At 37.1% G+C, this 16986-nt stretch overlaps 1 protein-coding gene across 10 annotated transcripts in view; it reads left to right on the forward strand.

Moving 5' to 3' along the window:
• LOC120779091 (RNA-binding protein Musashi homolog Rbp6) overlaps nt 1-16986 on the forward strand; it is a 463019-nt gene that overhangs the window by 423479 nt on the left and 22554 nt on the right. For 9 of the 10 annotated variants that reach the window (XR_005705606.1, XM_040111247.1, XM_040111248.1 and 6 more), the window contains 4 exons: nt 755-837; nt 979-1063; nt 9615-9650; nt 12195-12278. Coding sequence is in view for 9 of the 10 variants with exons in the window: in XM_040111247.1 (XP_039967181.1) it covers nt 755-837; nt 979-1063; nt 9615-9650; nt 12195-12278 (288 nt within the window). In the remaining variant the exon portion in view is untranslated. Of the gene's footprint in view, nt 1-754; nt 838-978; nt 1064-9614; nt 9651-12194; nt 12279-15937; nt 16517-16986 lie in introns of those variants that run through there. The other variant, XM_040111254.1, reaches the window with a different exon arrangement.

Here is a 16986-nt window from a genome sequence, read left to right on the forward strand (position 1 = left end):
TTTAATTTGGATTTCACAGAAGCCGAATTTTGAACTCATGACCAGCGAGTGCTAACAACAAACTCAATACAATCGTCGATAACGCCGCATTTACCATTTACTCAAATAATTTTATATATACATAAGTTGTAGCGGCATCTTGCCATACAAATATTCGTATACCTATACACATGCATATAAATCAGACAGACTCACTTCAATGTACGCCACTTCCGACTGAAGTTTCCGGCTCAATGTTTATGGCCGGTAGAATCACTGAATTCGCCCGTTGCGTCATGATGAATTCATAAGTGCAAGAGTTGATGGCTCAGTTGCTGCGATTGTGGTTTGTTGTTGATTGAATGAAAAAGATGCAAAGGGAGCCTTGAAGCCGGGTAAAACTTTCGGCTTGGCACTGAGATCCACTTCCCTGCCCACAGAAGACGTTAGCGATAACTCAACATTTTACAAGCCACAGCCCACAAAAGCTCCGGCCGACCGACTTTGGTCGAATTGTGAATTCCCAACGACCATGCAACCGAGTAGCAGCAGCAGCAGCCTTCAACAGTTGCGTGCGTTGTCCGACTAAAGGAATGCTAGACAGCCACCATTTCGACGATAACTTTCAATTCACAGATGCGCGTTGTACTCGTATAGCTTTGATTCCTCTTCATACTTAATGCCCAACTGCTATTGCTGCACTGTCGACAACTTTGTAGCCTTGATATTTAGTAATTTAATTTATTAATTTGTGCACTTTCCGTTTCTGTTTCAGGTTTTGGCTTCGTTACATTTCAGAGTGAGGATGTGGTAGATAAAGTTTGTGAAATTCATTTCCATGAGATCAACAACAAAATGGTGAGTGCTCACATATTTCCCCAACAACTTGTTTCCACCTCTCTCCGCTCTTTCCTTTGATACACACACAACCCACAAACTTTAACAACTTTCACAAAAAAAAAAAGATTTTCTGATGTTTCATATTTTGGTTATTTTTAGGTCGAATGCAAGAAGGCGCAACCCAAAGAAGTCATGCTGCCGGCCAACTTGGCCAAGACACGCGCTGCCGGTCGCTCTGCATACGGTGAGTTGGTAGTTTGGGGCGGTAATGCCAACGGTGGCGGTCTAATCAGTAGTACATTTGCCACTGCGACACACCACAATATTGCCGGCGCTGCGGCTGCCACCAGCTCAGGCGCTCACCACCACCACCATCATCATCACCATCCGGCACATCCGCATGCCGGCATTTTCGGCGGCTCAAGCGTGGGCGCTGGCGCTGGTGCGCCCACAGCCACAACCTCGTTACGCTACACACCCTACTCCATACCGACACACTTTACGGCGGCTGCTGCGGCCGCTGCTGCAGCCGCTGCCAATCACCACCATCAGCAGCAGCAACAACAACACCAACAACAACAACAGCAACAGCAGCAACAACAGCAAGCTGCTGTGGTGGCGGCAGCCGCTGCACAGCAACAACAAACGTTAGCCAATGCGGTTGCAGCAGCCACCGCCGGCGCCACACACACACTCATACCACTTTCAGCTGCCACAGCAACTGTTCAACCATCAGCGGCCGCACCCTCTTTACTGCAGTACGCCGCTGCTGCGGCTGCTACCAATCCACAAACAGCTTCTCTGTACGATGCCGCCGCCATTGTTGGCTACAAACGCCTTTTGGCTGCTGCCGCTGTTGGCGGCTTACGCGCTCCAGCCGCGGTAGGCCATTTAGCGCCGCCAACAGCCACGCAAGTACGTGCAGCGCCAACGGCGGCTGCTGCCACCTCCCTCGGCTACCCGCTAAGCGATCTGCTCTCGATGCAAGGCCTGGAAATGCCAACCGCAGCCACACTTTATCAGCTGCCGGGCGCCAATACGCTCGGCATCTGACCACCAACGGCAGTCATAACCCAGCTGCCGCGGCCACAGTAAAGCCTTCCACGAGCTTCCCATTAGCAGTGCGCTGTTTGTGTTTCAATGCTAGGCGCCTTTTCGCGGTTGTATAGTTGTTGTGTGCGCTCAATACATACACACATACATACATAGAGTACATATGTTGGTGCGCAACATGCCATTGCATTGCGAAATTTCCCAAGTGAATGACATTTTACACTTTGCGTTAATTGTATACAATTAACGGTATTAAATTAATTTTTGGCTTTATAACAATAATGCGCGCATTGAAGTTGCATAACACGGCAGCGTCCTGTCAATTTGACAACTTACAACTTGTCAAAAGAAGCCACACATGAGTGCGCATATTTGTGTTGCGTGATATATGTATATGAATATTAGGGTGTCCCTTATTTCTCTGGTAGTTTTTTTAGCCAACGTCACCTAAACTCTCTGCTTTCAACGTAAACTAAGTTTTATTTTCAATTTTAGCCTTGAATGAATCATTTTTCTTTTCCCATATATTTTATATGAAATTTTTTGTTTTTGGTAAGAAGCTTTATATCGCCAAAACAAACAAATCTTCAACTTTAAAGCGCTGATGTAAAATTTTCCGCTCCACAAATGTCGACTGTATAATTTTTTCGTAAAACCATTCCGTTAAAATTTATACGCAGTTGAACTTTTGCATCAAATGTGCTGTGTCATATAGTACACCATGTCGTATGAGCAACACAGAATGTATAAGTCAGCTGTATGGATGCTCAGTTACTATGGTGTACAGCTTTGACTGCGTATAGCTTATAAATTAGTTCTCCAGACTTAATTTGGAGAGCGAAAAATTTTTCAAATTTCATAATACATCGAATGTACTGTACTCATATAGTACACCATGGCGTATGAGTGACGCAGAATGTATACATAAGTCACTTGTATGAAGGCTCGGTTCCAAGGAGGTCTAACTTTGATAGCGTATGACTACTAAAGTTGTGATTTTATGAGAAAATGATTCAAGACTTTTTTGTAGAGCGGAAAATTTTTCATTTAAATATAGCTTCCCTCAAAGCTTTAGAGTTATTTCTTTAATGCAAACTAACAAAAAATCGCATGTTATATACAAGTGAAAGGAAATATGATCAAGGCACTGCTTAAATTGAAAATGAATAGCTTGTTTAAGTTGGATCCATTTTTTTGTGAAAAATTGTTTACTGAGTTTACAACAAAATTCAGCTTGTGAAATAACAGACACCCTAATGTATATATGTATGTATAAACGCCAATGGGCATACTCATATATGCACACACACTGACATATATTAAATTAAAGTTACCCAGCAGCAAAATCAACGAATTAAAAACTACTTTGGTGTGCACCACATGTGCAGCTAGCCAGCTATGCAACCAACTGTTATGTTACGAGCAGCCAAATCTTCTGATTTCAATATAACGTTCTCATAACAGTGCCAAATTTGTACAAACTGCTATAGTTTGATATTCCCTAATCAGCGTATCATATACAATAAGCTCCGCTATAACTTTTACCATAACTCTGAAAACCTGTATGACAGGCTGCGACCAGCCTCCAGCCTACTTTTTTCCTTGACAGCAGGCACCTTCCATCAATAGTGCCGCATTGGGCACTAAATATGGCAATGGCGCGCGCTTTATGCAACTCATGTAGACATATGTACATTTGAATAATCGGATTACACATACATAATCACATACACACGCATAACTTTCAGCCACAATATTTAGACACAATTAAGTATATAGTATATACATATATACATATTTTTAAATAATTATTCGCTAGCATTTAGCCGAAATGTACTTGTAATATTCTTAGGTTTAACGCGAAATCGATTTGCAGCTCTAGCGCTGTATTCTTATTAGTATTAAGACTCTTACTCTTCTGTACAACATATGAAATTGACTAGTTATATATATATATATATAGCCAATACTCGTACTTATCGGCAGTTTCGCTAACGAAACAAGCAAAAAGCAAACATATTAGCTAAATTATAATCTTAAATATTTTACAGTTTCGATCTCATATATGTACATGTGCGTCCAACGTTTTTACTTACTCATTAATACAACTATTAGGCTTAGGAAATGGAAATGCTATCTCTGGCTTTTGCTGTTGTTTGTTTAAATTGTTAATGAAGCTGTTTGCATCTTCCCGCTGCGCAAGTCCTGAGGTGCAATTGGAATGTAGTGAGGTTGGTTGTTTGGGGCTGAAACTTTGAGCCTTACTCTCTTGTCAAATTAGATTGCGTTCAGACTAGGACCTTTTTGTAGCGTTCAAACAACTTGAGTCGGTCAATTTTCTGCATTTTCTTCTATATCATATTCTCAAATTCTTTTACACCAGCACAAAGTATTTTTATGTACCTAATTTGTATCCATATTCATCCTTTCCCATTTCCATTAAATTATGCTATTCCAACCATTGAAAAGAATTATAAAATGAAAAAGTATGCCAAATTGCATAACAGCGAACTTTGACGAACAAAAAACCAAAGCGTGCCACGGTCCTTACGTCTTTTCTCACCATCAACAAACAATTTCGGCGCCAAAATAGTCCTCTTGTGAACATAGTTTTACATGTAAGGACAAAAACAAAATTAGCGAGGTAAATTCGATGAAAGAGGGAATAGGAGTTCTTAATTAGAATGGTAAAACCGCTTTACTAAAAGCTACCAAGTTTCATTTTAAAAGCTTTAGACCCATTTCATCGTCGTGATTGCCTCAAAGGGCACAAAAAATACACAGTTTTTGAGGTATCACGCTGAAATTATGCGCTTGTCCATTTCTTTCCAAGCAGCCACATATATATGGGAACCGTTAATATCGGACCACTTTATCATATAGCTGCCAAACAAACTGAACGATCAAAATCATGACCTTATATGGAAAACTTTTTTATTTGAAGAGATATCTTCGCAAAATTTAGCACAGCTTATCTTCTAAAATAGCCGTACATTCTAATAGGAAAAAGCCTAGATTGGACTACTATAGCATATAGCTGTCATACAAAATAGCCCATTAAAATTAAGTTCTAGTATAGAAAACTTGTTCCTTTGATGAGATATTTTCATGAAATTTTGCACAAATGATTGTTTAAGGTGGCAGTATATTACGTGAAAAATTCAAACAGATCGGACCACTACAGCATATAGCTGTCATACAGACTGAGCGTTAAAAATCATGTCCTCGTATAGAAAAATTTTATATTTGACGAGATAACATCCTGAAATTTAGCGCAAATAATTGCTTAAGTTAACGGTACATTCTTTCAAAAAATTGTTCAGATCGGACTACTATAGCATATAGCTGTCATACAAACTGCACGTTCAAGTCAGGCTCTTATATGGAAAGGGATCAAAATCACTAGTCATAGCAAGCTGTAGTGTATCACTCATCTAACTATAAGCTTGCATAACGGGTTGATGAAACAGTTAGCGCTTCACCGCAACACGTTTGACACCAAATTGTTTCATAATTACAGCCAACAACAATAGCTGGAGATTATCGGCATATTACTAAAGCAAAAAATAGTCGATATAACAAATGTGTGAACTTAAATGTTTTACCCGTAAATTTATACTAAAATTACATAACAGTTCTAATGTTACTGTTAGGTCTAGATTTATTATACACACACACATACAAAGAGTATGTAGCTAGTAACAAGATAAATTTGTATTGTCCAATGTTTGTAATATTCATGCATTAGGGGCTTAGTAGCAGCCAACTTAAATGAATGAAAGTACGCCAAACGTAATTAAGTTATAATAATTAATTACCACTGAGTAGAGGTAATTTACATATGTAAATTGTAGTCTATAGCCGAACGCAGTCGCTAACATGAAATTTTAAATTGATTCCAACATACATTACTAAGTACGTAGTAAGCAAAATCGGGACAAAATTACGAAAATAACTCAAAGGCTTAGATAGCAAGCCGCGTAAGCAACACACACAACTTAATTTTATAAATAAATTAACTTTAAGCAATTCACAACCAAATACATAGACGGGAAGTGATGCGTGCTAGGTATGTTTTCACATAGATGACAGCAACGCAGAAATTATTTCAATTTTACAGCATTTATACTTAGTTTTGTTTAGCAAATTTATATAAAATTCCAATTAAATGTAATCCTTTAACTAGCTGTGCCAACATTGTTAAAGTCTTGACAAAAATGCCAAGACGTATGTATGTAGTTTGTAAGGCGCATTTCTAAAATGCGTCAATTATTTTATTTACTTTTCGTCTCTTTTCTAAGTGCTTATAAATAGTTGTACTAATAAGGTGATCTGGTCAACGAAATGCGCTCTTCAGTTGGCAGTTGATTATAAGCGGTCGCACATGAGAGCAGTTATGCCTCATTAGCAACGCCGTCGTAGCATTGGGCACGAACACGAATGGGAACGAATGCGCTGCCACGCCATGCATTTATCCACTTAACTTTGTTTGCCAAATTAAATTGTAATTGCGTTATATAATTTAAAAGAGCCAGTGTGTCCTCAAATGATAACTTAAAAAGCAATCGCGCTGAAAAGGCATAAGTGGAGGCAGCGGCCGAGGCAGAGTGGAAATGCACGGCGGCACGTGTGTGGGCATTGCTAGGGACACGTAGCAGCGTGGTCGCCCATTAAGTGGCGCTCAACAACAACAACGACGAAGGCGCGTTTGCTCGAGAACGCCAGCCAGGAGTGGCGTTGGTGTGCGGCAGCCTGCGGAAGGCACCCAACAGCAAGGGCACGTGCGCGCCATGAAGAGTTAAATGAGCAGCAGTCACTATCTCTACGTACAGGAATTGTCCGAAGCACACTAGTCGTTTAACATTCACTTGTAGTATGAGACTTATAGCTGGCATTTTATTTTGCAATTTTATTTCTGAATTTTATTTTGCAATTTCCCATTCACCCGTTACCGTTTTGGTTCTTTGCTTCATAGTTCGTAGCTACACTTAGCGTGTGTTTTTTATATATCTCGCAGCATATATATATATTTGCCTTATGTTTATTTAGTTTTTTTTACTTAATCATTAGATGCATTTAGCTTTACCGTTATTTTATATTTTTTATATATTTTAAATATTTTTTTCAATGTTTTATTTTTTTTTTTTTGACATCACAATTAGTAGTGTGTTCTTTTTAGCAGCAGCCACACAAGCGTACAACGTGCTGGCTACGGGGCGTATACGTGACATCGCACTTCGCCGGCGTCGCTCTCAGCAGCGCCAATGCATGTGCGACACGTATTGAGCGCATCGGTTAGCCACACTTTTGCTTCGTTGTGTGCGTGCGCGCGTGTGTGTGTTTTAGAGTAAAAAAAAAAACATTTAGTGTTAACTGTGAAACACTCACGTCTCTTCGTAACTCTCTCCAATCATTAATGGATATTTACAAAATATTTAATTAGCTATGCGAAACGAACATGTATTACTTCATAGAAGAATCGTAACCGTACTCGTATTATAATCAATGTGTAATTCCGTGTTTAGCAACATATATCTAGTGACTAGCATAAGTTTTTCTTTACTTTTTTTCAAATTTTAATACAATTATATACCGTCTATTAGCATTTAATTACAACACAGACGCTGGGCGTGCACTTGGCACGCACCATAAAGCGTACGAGTAGCGGTAACTGCGTCGAAAGCAACGAGCGATTAGCGATACGAACAACAAAATGGAAAACCGTAGCTGGCATAGTTTTAAGTCAACGATTATCATAGAAAATTATTAATTTAGCTTCACGATGTAGTCTGTAATGAAGAGTGTAGAGTGCAGAGGCAAATGTGAGCAGCGTTGATTTTGATTTGGATTTTTTTAGCGAAAAATTGACCTGTTATAGTTTCTTAAATGTTTTTTTTATATTTTGGCATAAAAATCTAATTATATTATCTTATACCCTGATCAGAATATATTATATCTATATTATTATCACTATAGTATATACATAGCTGCCATACAAACTGGTCGATAAAATTGAAGTCCTTGTATGGAAAACTTTTTCATTTGACGAGATATCTTCAAGAAATTTTACATGGAGTATTGTTTAAAGCAGTTATACAATATCTGATGAAATTGTTTAGATCAGATTACTATAGCATATAGCTGCCATACAAACTGAACGTTCAGATTCCAGTTCTTGTACGAAAAATTTTTTTATCTGACGAGATATCTCTCTGAAATTTGGCATGGAGTATTACCTAAGGTAATGATGCAAATTCCGAAAAACAATGTCAGATCGGATAACTTTATCATATAGCTGCCATACAAACTGAACGATCAGAGTCAAGTTCTTGTATGAAAAACTTTCTTAACTAACGAGATATCCTTCTGAAATTTGGTGAGGATTATTACCTAAAGTAACGGTACAATATCTGTAGAAATTGTTTAGATCGAATCACTATAGCATATAGCTGCCATACAAACTGACCGATCACATTTCTTGTTAGTAAATAATTTTTGTATATGTGAACGGTGTTTTAGCATCGTTGTATACGAAGTCAACTTTTTTTATTGTTAGTGTTTTTCGAAATATTCGTTGTCGAAGTGTATTGAAATATGTTTGTCTGAAAAGTATCATTACTTCAGTGCCGCTGACATTTGCTTTTACACTACTACAGCAAACTAGATTTACGATTAATACAATAAATATTACTGTGTACGCTATAGTTAGAACTCGTAATTGTCCGATCGTATGTACTTAAATGTATAAATAGACTTAATTTAAAATTAAAATAGCCTTAGCATTCAGATTAACACTTTGAACACTAACACTAACATTTTTTAAAATTATAATTAAGTGAGTCCAAAAGACTTTTATTAATATTATTGTTATGAAACACTTACAAGGACCCGCAATCAAAATTATGTTAGTTCAAGCTTGCCAGAATATTTTTTTTTTAAATGGATTAAAGTGGTTAGTGCATTTTAGACGCTCACGCAGATCTCATGGAGAATGAAAGTTTTTCTACTTCTTAAATACAATTATAATAATTAATGATTTCTACTAACAATTGCGAAATTCATATAGCAACGGTATCTCGCTTATACGGTACCGCGCTAGACCCGTTTTGTATTTGAGTTTCCACAACGGAATTCAATATCGAATTTTAAACGATTTTTCACTAAAGTTGAAACCCTCAAACTAGCTTGTGGCAAATAATACAACATTTTCGCATTCACAGCGATTTTTTGCACAAACTCGAGCTAAAAACTAAAACTCCAAATATAACTACTTCAATACATACTTTTGATTGGAATTTTCGACTTTTTGCTGGCATTTAATTTGTTTCAAAATTTCGTATCACCTTTGAAACGAATCAAAGTTTTAAACTGTCTCGGTGAAATGCAAGAAAAAAAGCAAAAAAAGTGTATTAATTATATAAGATTTCAATATTTATTATTAACATATCTAATAACTAGTTAACAATATATGTACTTGTAGTAGCGCGTTTTCATCATAACATTTCAAAACAAAAAATTCTAGTTATAGTGTCTGTATTTATTAAGCGAGTTTGTTTTTCTTAGTCTTAGCGTCAGTGTAACTTATATATTCAACATAAACGTTATAAACATATATATTTTTTTACAAATTCTCAAACTTGAAAGACTACTAGAGTTTTTCGTATTTAAATTCTGAAACTTTAAATGAGTATGGTATTTAATATAAAGCGTGTATTTTTTTCTATTTCCATCCTTCACAACAGATAACATCATGTGGGGACTGGGGACACTACCCGACGGTAAGTAAGAGATCCTAAATTAGCTTAGCGTGTTCAATAATAAGTATATATATACCTATACCTTTAATCATATCTTAACAAATATGAACCAAATTTGTCAAAAAGTGTGTAAATCGCACCTTGACTTCCCAAGCCCACACAGAGAACAATTCCTATGGTTGACTTTTCCCTCAAGAAATATAAATCAATGCGTGATATATATAATTAAAAATATTTTCCTAATAATAACGAGCTCTTCTGTCAAAAAATAGTAAAGCTCAAAGTGCATATTTTTCTTTTAATGTTACGTTGTAACGTTCGTAGCCTTGGGAAGATGCGAGGGTCGTATCCATACCGTAGGTGAGAAAAGAGTCCCGCTCTATTCGATGGATTCTGGAACAATAAGTCTAACCTCATTCTTTCTAAAGGCGCTTGAAAAAGTTCTACACACCTAAATAAGAGACAAGCTTCTTTGGGCCAACTTATCGAAAGCACAGCAATCCCATACGGAGGGCAGATTCACCAAGACTGCCCTTCTCCCTCTAACCCTATATCTAGAACAGAAGAAATATGCTCTAAGTGTATTTCTTGACATAAGTGGGGCAATGGGCATCCCGACATGGAAATCCCCGAAGCTAACGGGATTAATAATTAAGAGGCATTCCAAGTACCTACTAGTAATTTTAGATAGCAAACTGATGTGGAAACTTAATGAACTGGAGTCTGGATGGTTCGGCATAAAGACAGCTCTTTTTCGTGCTGTCTAAGGCAGCTTTAAAGTCGACGAAGAGGTGGTGTTTGTCGATCCTCTTTTCACCAATATTTTCTAAGATTTTGGCACATGGTGAATATCTGCTCAGTTATTGATTTTCCAAGCTTAAAACCACACTGATAAGGTCCGAATAGTTTGTTGGCTTTAGTCTTTCACACAGTAGCCTCGATAGAACCTTAAATTTATACGATGTTAAGGAGGCTTATACAACGACAGTTGGCTTAGATTAAGGTTTCCCCTTTTTTGTGGATTGGGCAGCGCACACTTAAATTCCAATTGCTGGACATGCTTTTGTCCCACCATATTCTACAAAGAAGTTGATCCATGCTCCAAGTTCTCCTCCGCCGTGTTTTAATAGCTCGGCCAGCAATCCATCAGCCCCTTCCGCTTTGTTGTTCTTCAGGCGGATGATAGCTATTCGAACTTCTTTATGGTCGGGCAATGGAACGTTCGCTTCATCGTCCTCGATTGGGGAATCGGGTTCACCACCTCCTGATCTTGTGCTTTCACTGCCATTCAACAGGCTGGGAAAGTGTTCCCTCTATAATTTCAGTATGCTCTAGATATCAGTCACTAGATAACCGATGTGGATTCTATAAAAGTTTATTCCGGTTTTGTTGCATAATTCATTCGCTTCATCTTCTCGTAGCAGTTTTGGCATTGCCCCTATTGACCAGCTTGTCAAGCTCTTCATACTCACGCATTTCGGAATCTTTCTTTTTCTGTCTGCCAATGCGTCTCGCTTCCCTCTTCAATTCTCCGTATCTATCGCATCCTAGACGTGTTGTGGTGGATGCTAACGTTATGTACTATATATAAGGGTTTTCGTTAATATGCTTCTTATGTATTAAATTTGGTTTTTGCCAAATCAGCTTTATTAGCACGCCTTCAGCCAGAGTTGGCATTTAAATTTCCACTGACTGCTGAGTCCAAGTAATTGGAGTTTAATCGCCGCCCTTGCAAAGTATTTATTTGTAGACACATGCGTCTCCGTAAGCATATTTGAAAACAATTAATAAATATGTCCGGAGCCAATCTCCATCTAGCATTCATTAAAGCAAAATGACTCTCAAGTCTCCAGCTGGTCTTCCGTTGGCTTTTGATTTAAATTTGCTTTGCATTTACAAATATAACTATGTACTCATATACAATTAACTACGTGTGGCACGCATACGAAAGACATTGTGTGTGTACAAACCGTAGGCCTTATTTAACATATTGAATTCATGCATTCGGAGTCATATGAAAACCGGACTGTTAATTTCCCATACAGTTAATTATTTACAATCCAAGCAATGCAAATGCCATATTCCAGCAAACGGAAGCCGGAAGAAAACGCTCACAATCAGCAGCATGCAAAATATATACCCAGCCTACATGCCATGGTGGTTGTTGCGCTTTTCATTGTCGTACACTCACTTCGAATCGAACTTAAATATGCAAATACATACTTATGAATATGTAAATGCTGCTGCTTATGTGTGCATAACAACCGCAGCTCTGTGCAATTTGTGCTCGACAAAGCCACAAATATCTTAGAAATGGAGGAGAGCAGATCTGCTGGAAATCTTCATGATAATTCAATTGCTTGCATAAACTTTGATTGCCTCTTGTTTTACTATGCTTCATGTACATGCCACACACACACACACAAAATAATCAAAATAATCTCGTCTTTAACTCGTCGTGTTTATTCTTTATTTCAACTTCAACTTGTACATTTTATAAGCGCATATTTGCTTGCCTTCGCTCAAACAATGTTGCATAATTCATTTTGTTCTTCATTTTAACAGGATTTCCGGCAGCCGCCTATGCAGCCTATGCAGCTGGACGTGGTTATTCGGGATATCCAAGCTTCGGTTTGCCTTACCCTGCTGGTGAGTACAAGCTTACGAGTTTAAATCGCAAAAAGTGCACACACCCACAGACACATACACAGCCACACGAGCATTTATTGTACGAACTCTCAACTACTACAGGAACGTTACACACATACACACACACGCTGCATTCGCATACTAATATTTAAACAAGCACTCAAATGTGGCATCCTTGAGAACTATACATAATGATAACTTTACTATTACCTTACTCTCAACTTGTACACCCTTCCCTAACCTCAAATACACAGCCAGAAACTACATCCGCGCATATGAATGTGTGAATATGTGAGCATATTTGCGCATATAATTCCCAAAACTTCTTTCGTGCCGCATTTATTATTCCACTTTATTTTCGTTTTGAAATGTTTCCTTTTATTTCAATGCCGAACACATTCAGAAGCATAAAGGCCAAGTAGTGGCTGATAAAACTACCGCTGGGTTAAACGGTTATACAGACTCTATATATGTTTTATACACACAGGCGTCGGCGCCTAACCTCGCGTTTACAGAACTATATATATCTCTACTTTAGTATTATGGTACCTAGAACTCTACAAAATATTATGTTTCTAAGCAATTTGCCAATATTTAACATATTAAGTTTCCCACTAACTTTCTGACATCAAAAAGAAGATGTCGGAGACCTATAAAATACGATATAAATGCTGAGTCTACGAACTATGTCCGTCTGTATATACGTGAATCTATCCTTCAGTCTTTAAGATATCGATTCAATATTTCAAATACGTTCCTCTCCCAACAAGAAGCAGGTCATTTGTCGAAACCGCTGATTTAAGATCGCTGTAGCATATAAAATCATATAATATTGGATATACTAGAGTTTAATGCAGAAAATGTTTAAAACCGGTATGGCATATTTCATGTCTAATATGTCAATCAATAAATTATGTAGAAGTATTCCTATTCTTAACATAGAGTGATCCATTTCGAGGTTCCCTAATTTTTTACATAAAAAAAAAGAAACTTCAAATTTAAAGAAGAATGTTTATTAACATTCCATAGATTATTCCTAGGTATTAGTTTTTGAAGACTATATCGCTCAAATGTTGGTCGCGGCTACGTCTCAGATGAGCCATCCGTTGTGTCCAATTTTCGATGACTCGTTCGAGCATTTCGACTGGTAACTGGCGTATGACACACGTGATGTTTTGCTCCAAGGCCTGAATCGGAGCGGGATTGTCCGCATATACTTTAGACTTTTCATATCTCCACCGGAAAAAGTCTAACAGTGTGATATCAGACGATATTGGTGGCCAATCGACCGGCCAAAAACGTGAAATTATCTGCTCACCGAAGTGTCCTCTCAATAGATCACTTTACTGTTGCGATGAGTGGTAATTGGCGCCGTCTTACTGAAATTTCCCCTACGTTCCATAATTGGCTCCGACTTGTTTTGTTTCGAAACTTGAAAAGGTCTTTCACGGACAGTAATTGTAGTCAAGTGATCGCCGACACAGAGACTTACTTTGCCCAACTCTAGAAAACGTACCGTCTTTAGAGTGTCAAAGAAGTAGAGCAGTTGAGAAATAAATAAATTTTTTTTTAATTTTTTCGTTTTTCTTTAGTATGCCAAGTACTTATCGTACCGCTCTCCTATAATCAGCAAGAAAATTATTTTCATTTTATTGATCATATAAATTTTCTGATTCAGAGTAGAAACAAAAATACTAAACTAATATATTCACACTAATAACGATTCTAAAGCACTAAGTTAGCAATAACTTAATAACTCACAAACTCACCAAAAGTTTCCCACAATAATAGGTGTTTCACCCTCCAATTGAGGCGCGAAAGAGTCATTAATCATGACTATATATAATATATATATATATGTAGGGGGTAACATTGTTGGAAGGGATACACTATTTACTACAGAAAAGAAATATTGATAACGAAAGAAAAATATTTAGGATGTTTTATATCGGAAAACGGTTCTGAATACGTTTTACTATGATCACCACAGTTTTCCACCCTTAGAGATATTTGCATTATGAAATATATTCAATACGCTTTTGCCAACGATGTTTCCAGTTCTAGAAACACTTTTCATAAGCACTTGAGAAGACCTTCAACTCCTTTAGAGAATTTCTATTTATCTCTTTGTTATTTTTGTAACCTAAAAACCGATTCCATAGATCGACAATTTCCTTTTTGGGAAAGAAAAAAAATTACACGTATAAAATTCTGGTGAAAATAGTAGTTGATCAATGGTCAATCATTGCATTTTGGTCTTTAAATTCGGTCACAATCGTGGCTTGATGCAATGGTGCATTATGGTCATGTAAAATCCGTGAATTATTCTTCCACAATTGCTGCCGTTTTCGATGAATGTTCTCACATTTGATTTTTGAGCGGCTTTGGCCTGATTTTTTTGGTTTCGACTCGTTTTTTTTCCATCCATTCCGATGATTGTTGAATTGTTTGAGTGTCACACTCATAAACCCATGTCTCATCGCCAGTTATCATGCTCTCAATGAATGTGGGATCGGGATTCGCACGATCAAGCATGTCCAAAATTCAGCTTTATCGGGACGAGTCGAACAAGAACGCGTTTCAGACTGAGATTAAAATATATGGGCTAGTTGCAGTTACCGAAGATATTCGTCGATCTACATATGATGTGGTGATCCACTTTAAAGTTTTTATGCACAACCCAAAAAACAAGTACCTGTTCCAATGAGATCTACCGAACTTAGATCAACCCTACCACCGAAGGATAAGTTACTTCTCATTTGCTGAATCCATAGTTTCCACAAACATTGCATATTATATTAATAAAAAAAATATCGCGTCATCGGAAGCACTTTTAAATTAAAGTGGAAAGGCTTGTACAAACTCACATATTAAACCGTTATGTACATAGATAGATTATCATTGAAAGTTCTACGGCTGCAACTCTTAAGCCAAAGGTGTATATTAGGTCTACAACTTTGCTTCCGCCGTTTTTCAATAGATGTCTCTAGGCTCAAGCACTAGTCGATTTAATCGATTAAATCATGTTATATCGATCTTGAACATTTATGTCAACATTAACCCAACAAAATATTTGTAAAGATCTGTTTGCATCCCAAACTTATTGTCAACTGAAAATGTCACTTTTTGAGCCGAGTTCTCGAGTGCTCTCAGATACGTACGGTGAGGCTGTCCTAAGTGAAAGAACATGTCGCGAATGCCGTATTAAAACGCTTCAAAGCCACGGGGATGATTCAGAAAAAAGGAAACTGATGAGATGGACATAAATTTGTAAAAATAAATATAAAATTTCAGTAAATAAATCGTATTGAGAATTTCATGAAAACTTCTGTGTGAACCAACTCCTAATACTCGTAAATATTTGTCAAGACTCATGGACCTTTTACTACCACTAAACTAACGTATTATTTTGCATTGATCGCCTACACTTTGGACCATTATTTTTATTTCTTAGCATTTCCGTATTATTCAAAATTATTAATTTTATTTTTAATTTGGTTTTTTATTGAAATTTTCTTTTTATTTCTTTTCATTTCATTTTTACATACGTTTAACGAATGCGCTTCGCTTCTACAACCTCGCATTACCGAACGGTCACTTGCATTATCAATCCTTGGTGACGCATCTACTCACTCAATGGTTCGCTTTCGGTCGCAAAGCTGGTGTAATGGGGGTGGTGCCCGATAACCGCATACTCATCGGCGATTATATGACGATGACGACGCCGACGGCAACAACGACAACATAAAGCGCTAGACCAAAGAATATGTGCCGCTTATCGCACTTAACAACAGTTATACCGTTACAATTGAAATAACAGACGCTTAATTCCGCAAGAAATGGAGCTATTAGCACGGAGTCATTTGGTACAATTGGAAAATGCTTTTTTTTTCTCTCTCTCTCGGCTTAAACGATTATGTTTATAGGATTTTTTTTTAGATTGGAAAAATAAGTTAATGCCCAGAGCTAATCCTTACACAAATAAATATGTATATACTAGGTATAAACTAGGTATGTACTAGATAAATCGAAAAATACGTAAAACAAACTTCACACTATTAAATATATCTCGCTAAATATGTATATCTATTTTTATATACATACATACATACCAGTTTACATCGACTTCGAATATCAAATTTTTTATCCAAATTCATTAAGGCCTAAACATAATATTGCAATGTTGATTTACAATGGAATAAAAATATGAAAAGAGAATAATTTTAATGTCCAATGAAGAAAAGAACTTTGTTTTCAATAATTAATGGAACTGGATATAGGAATCTGTTGGGAATTTCTTCAATGGCAACAGTAATTATAGGGACTTTTCTTAATATCTTTTATTTTATTTGAGTAATTTAAATCCGTATTCATATATTGATTTAAGATTGATCCACCATATTATGTTAACAACAAGAACTACCATAATAAGCTTGATATATATGCCGGTCCCACCAGATTTATAAAAAGATATAGTTACCTCAATGATGCTTTATTTTTCGGCCTGAAGTGGGTAGCTCTTAAAAATAATAATTTTGTAGCAGGAAGAACCATCAAAAGTCGGAGTGCGGAACTTTATTGCGCTAAACCTAACCTACTCCCAACTCATATCTCTCCCACGGAGCTACCGATTTAAGTAGTTCAAAAAAGAGAAAAATACTTTAAGTTTGCTTTATTACAAGAACTTATTGACGCCTAATCTGCTGTC

The sequence above is a fragment of the Bactrocera tryoni genome, chromosome 5, assembly GCF_016617805.1.
Source record: "Bactrocera tryoni isolate S06 chromosome 5, CSIRO_BtryS06_freeze2, whole genome shotgun sequence".
Classification (NCBI taxonomy): domain Eukaryota; kingdom Metazoa; phylum Arthropoda; class Insecta; order Diptera; family Tephritidae; genus Bactrocera; species Bactrocera tryoni.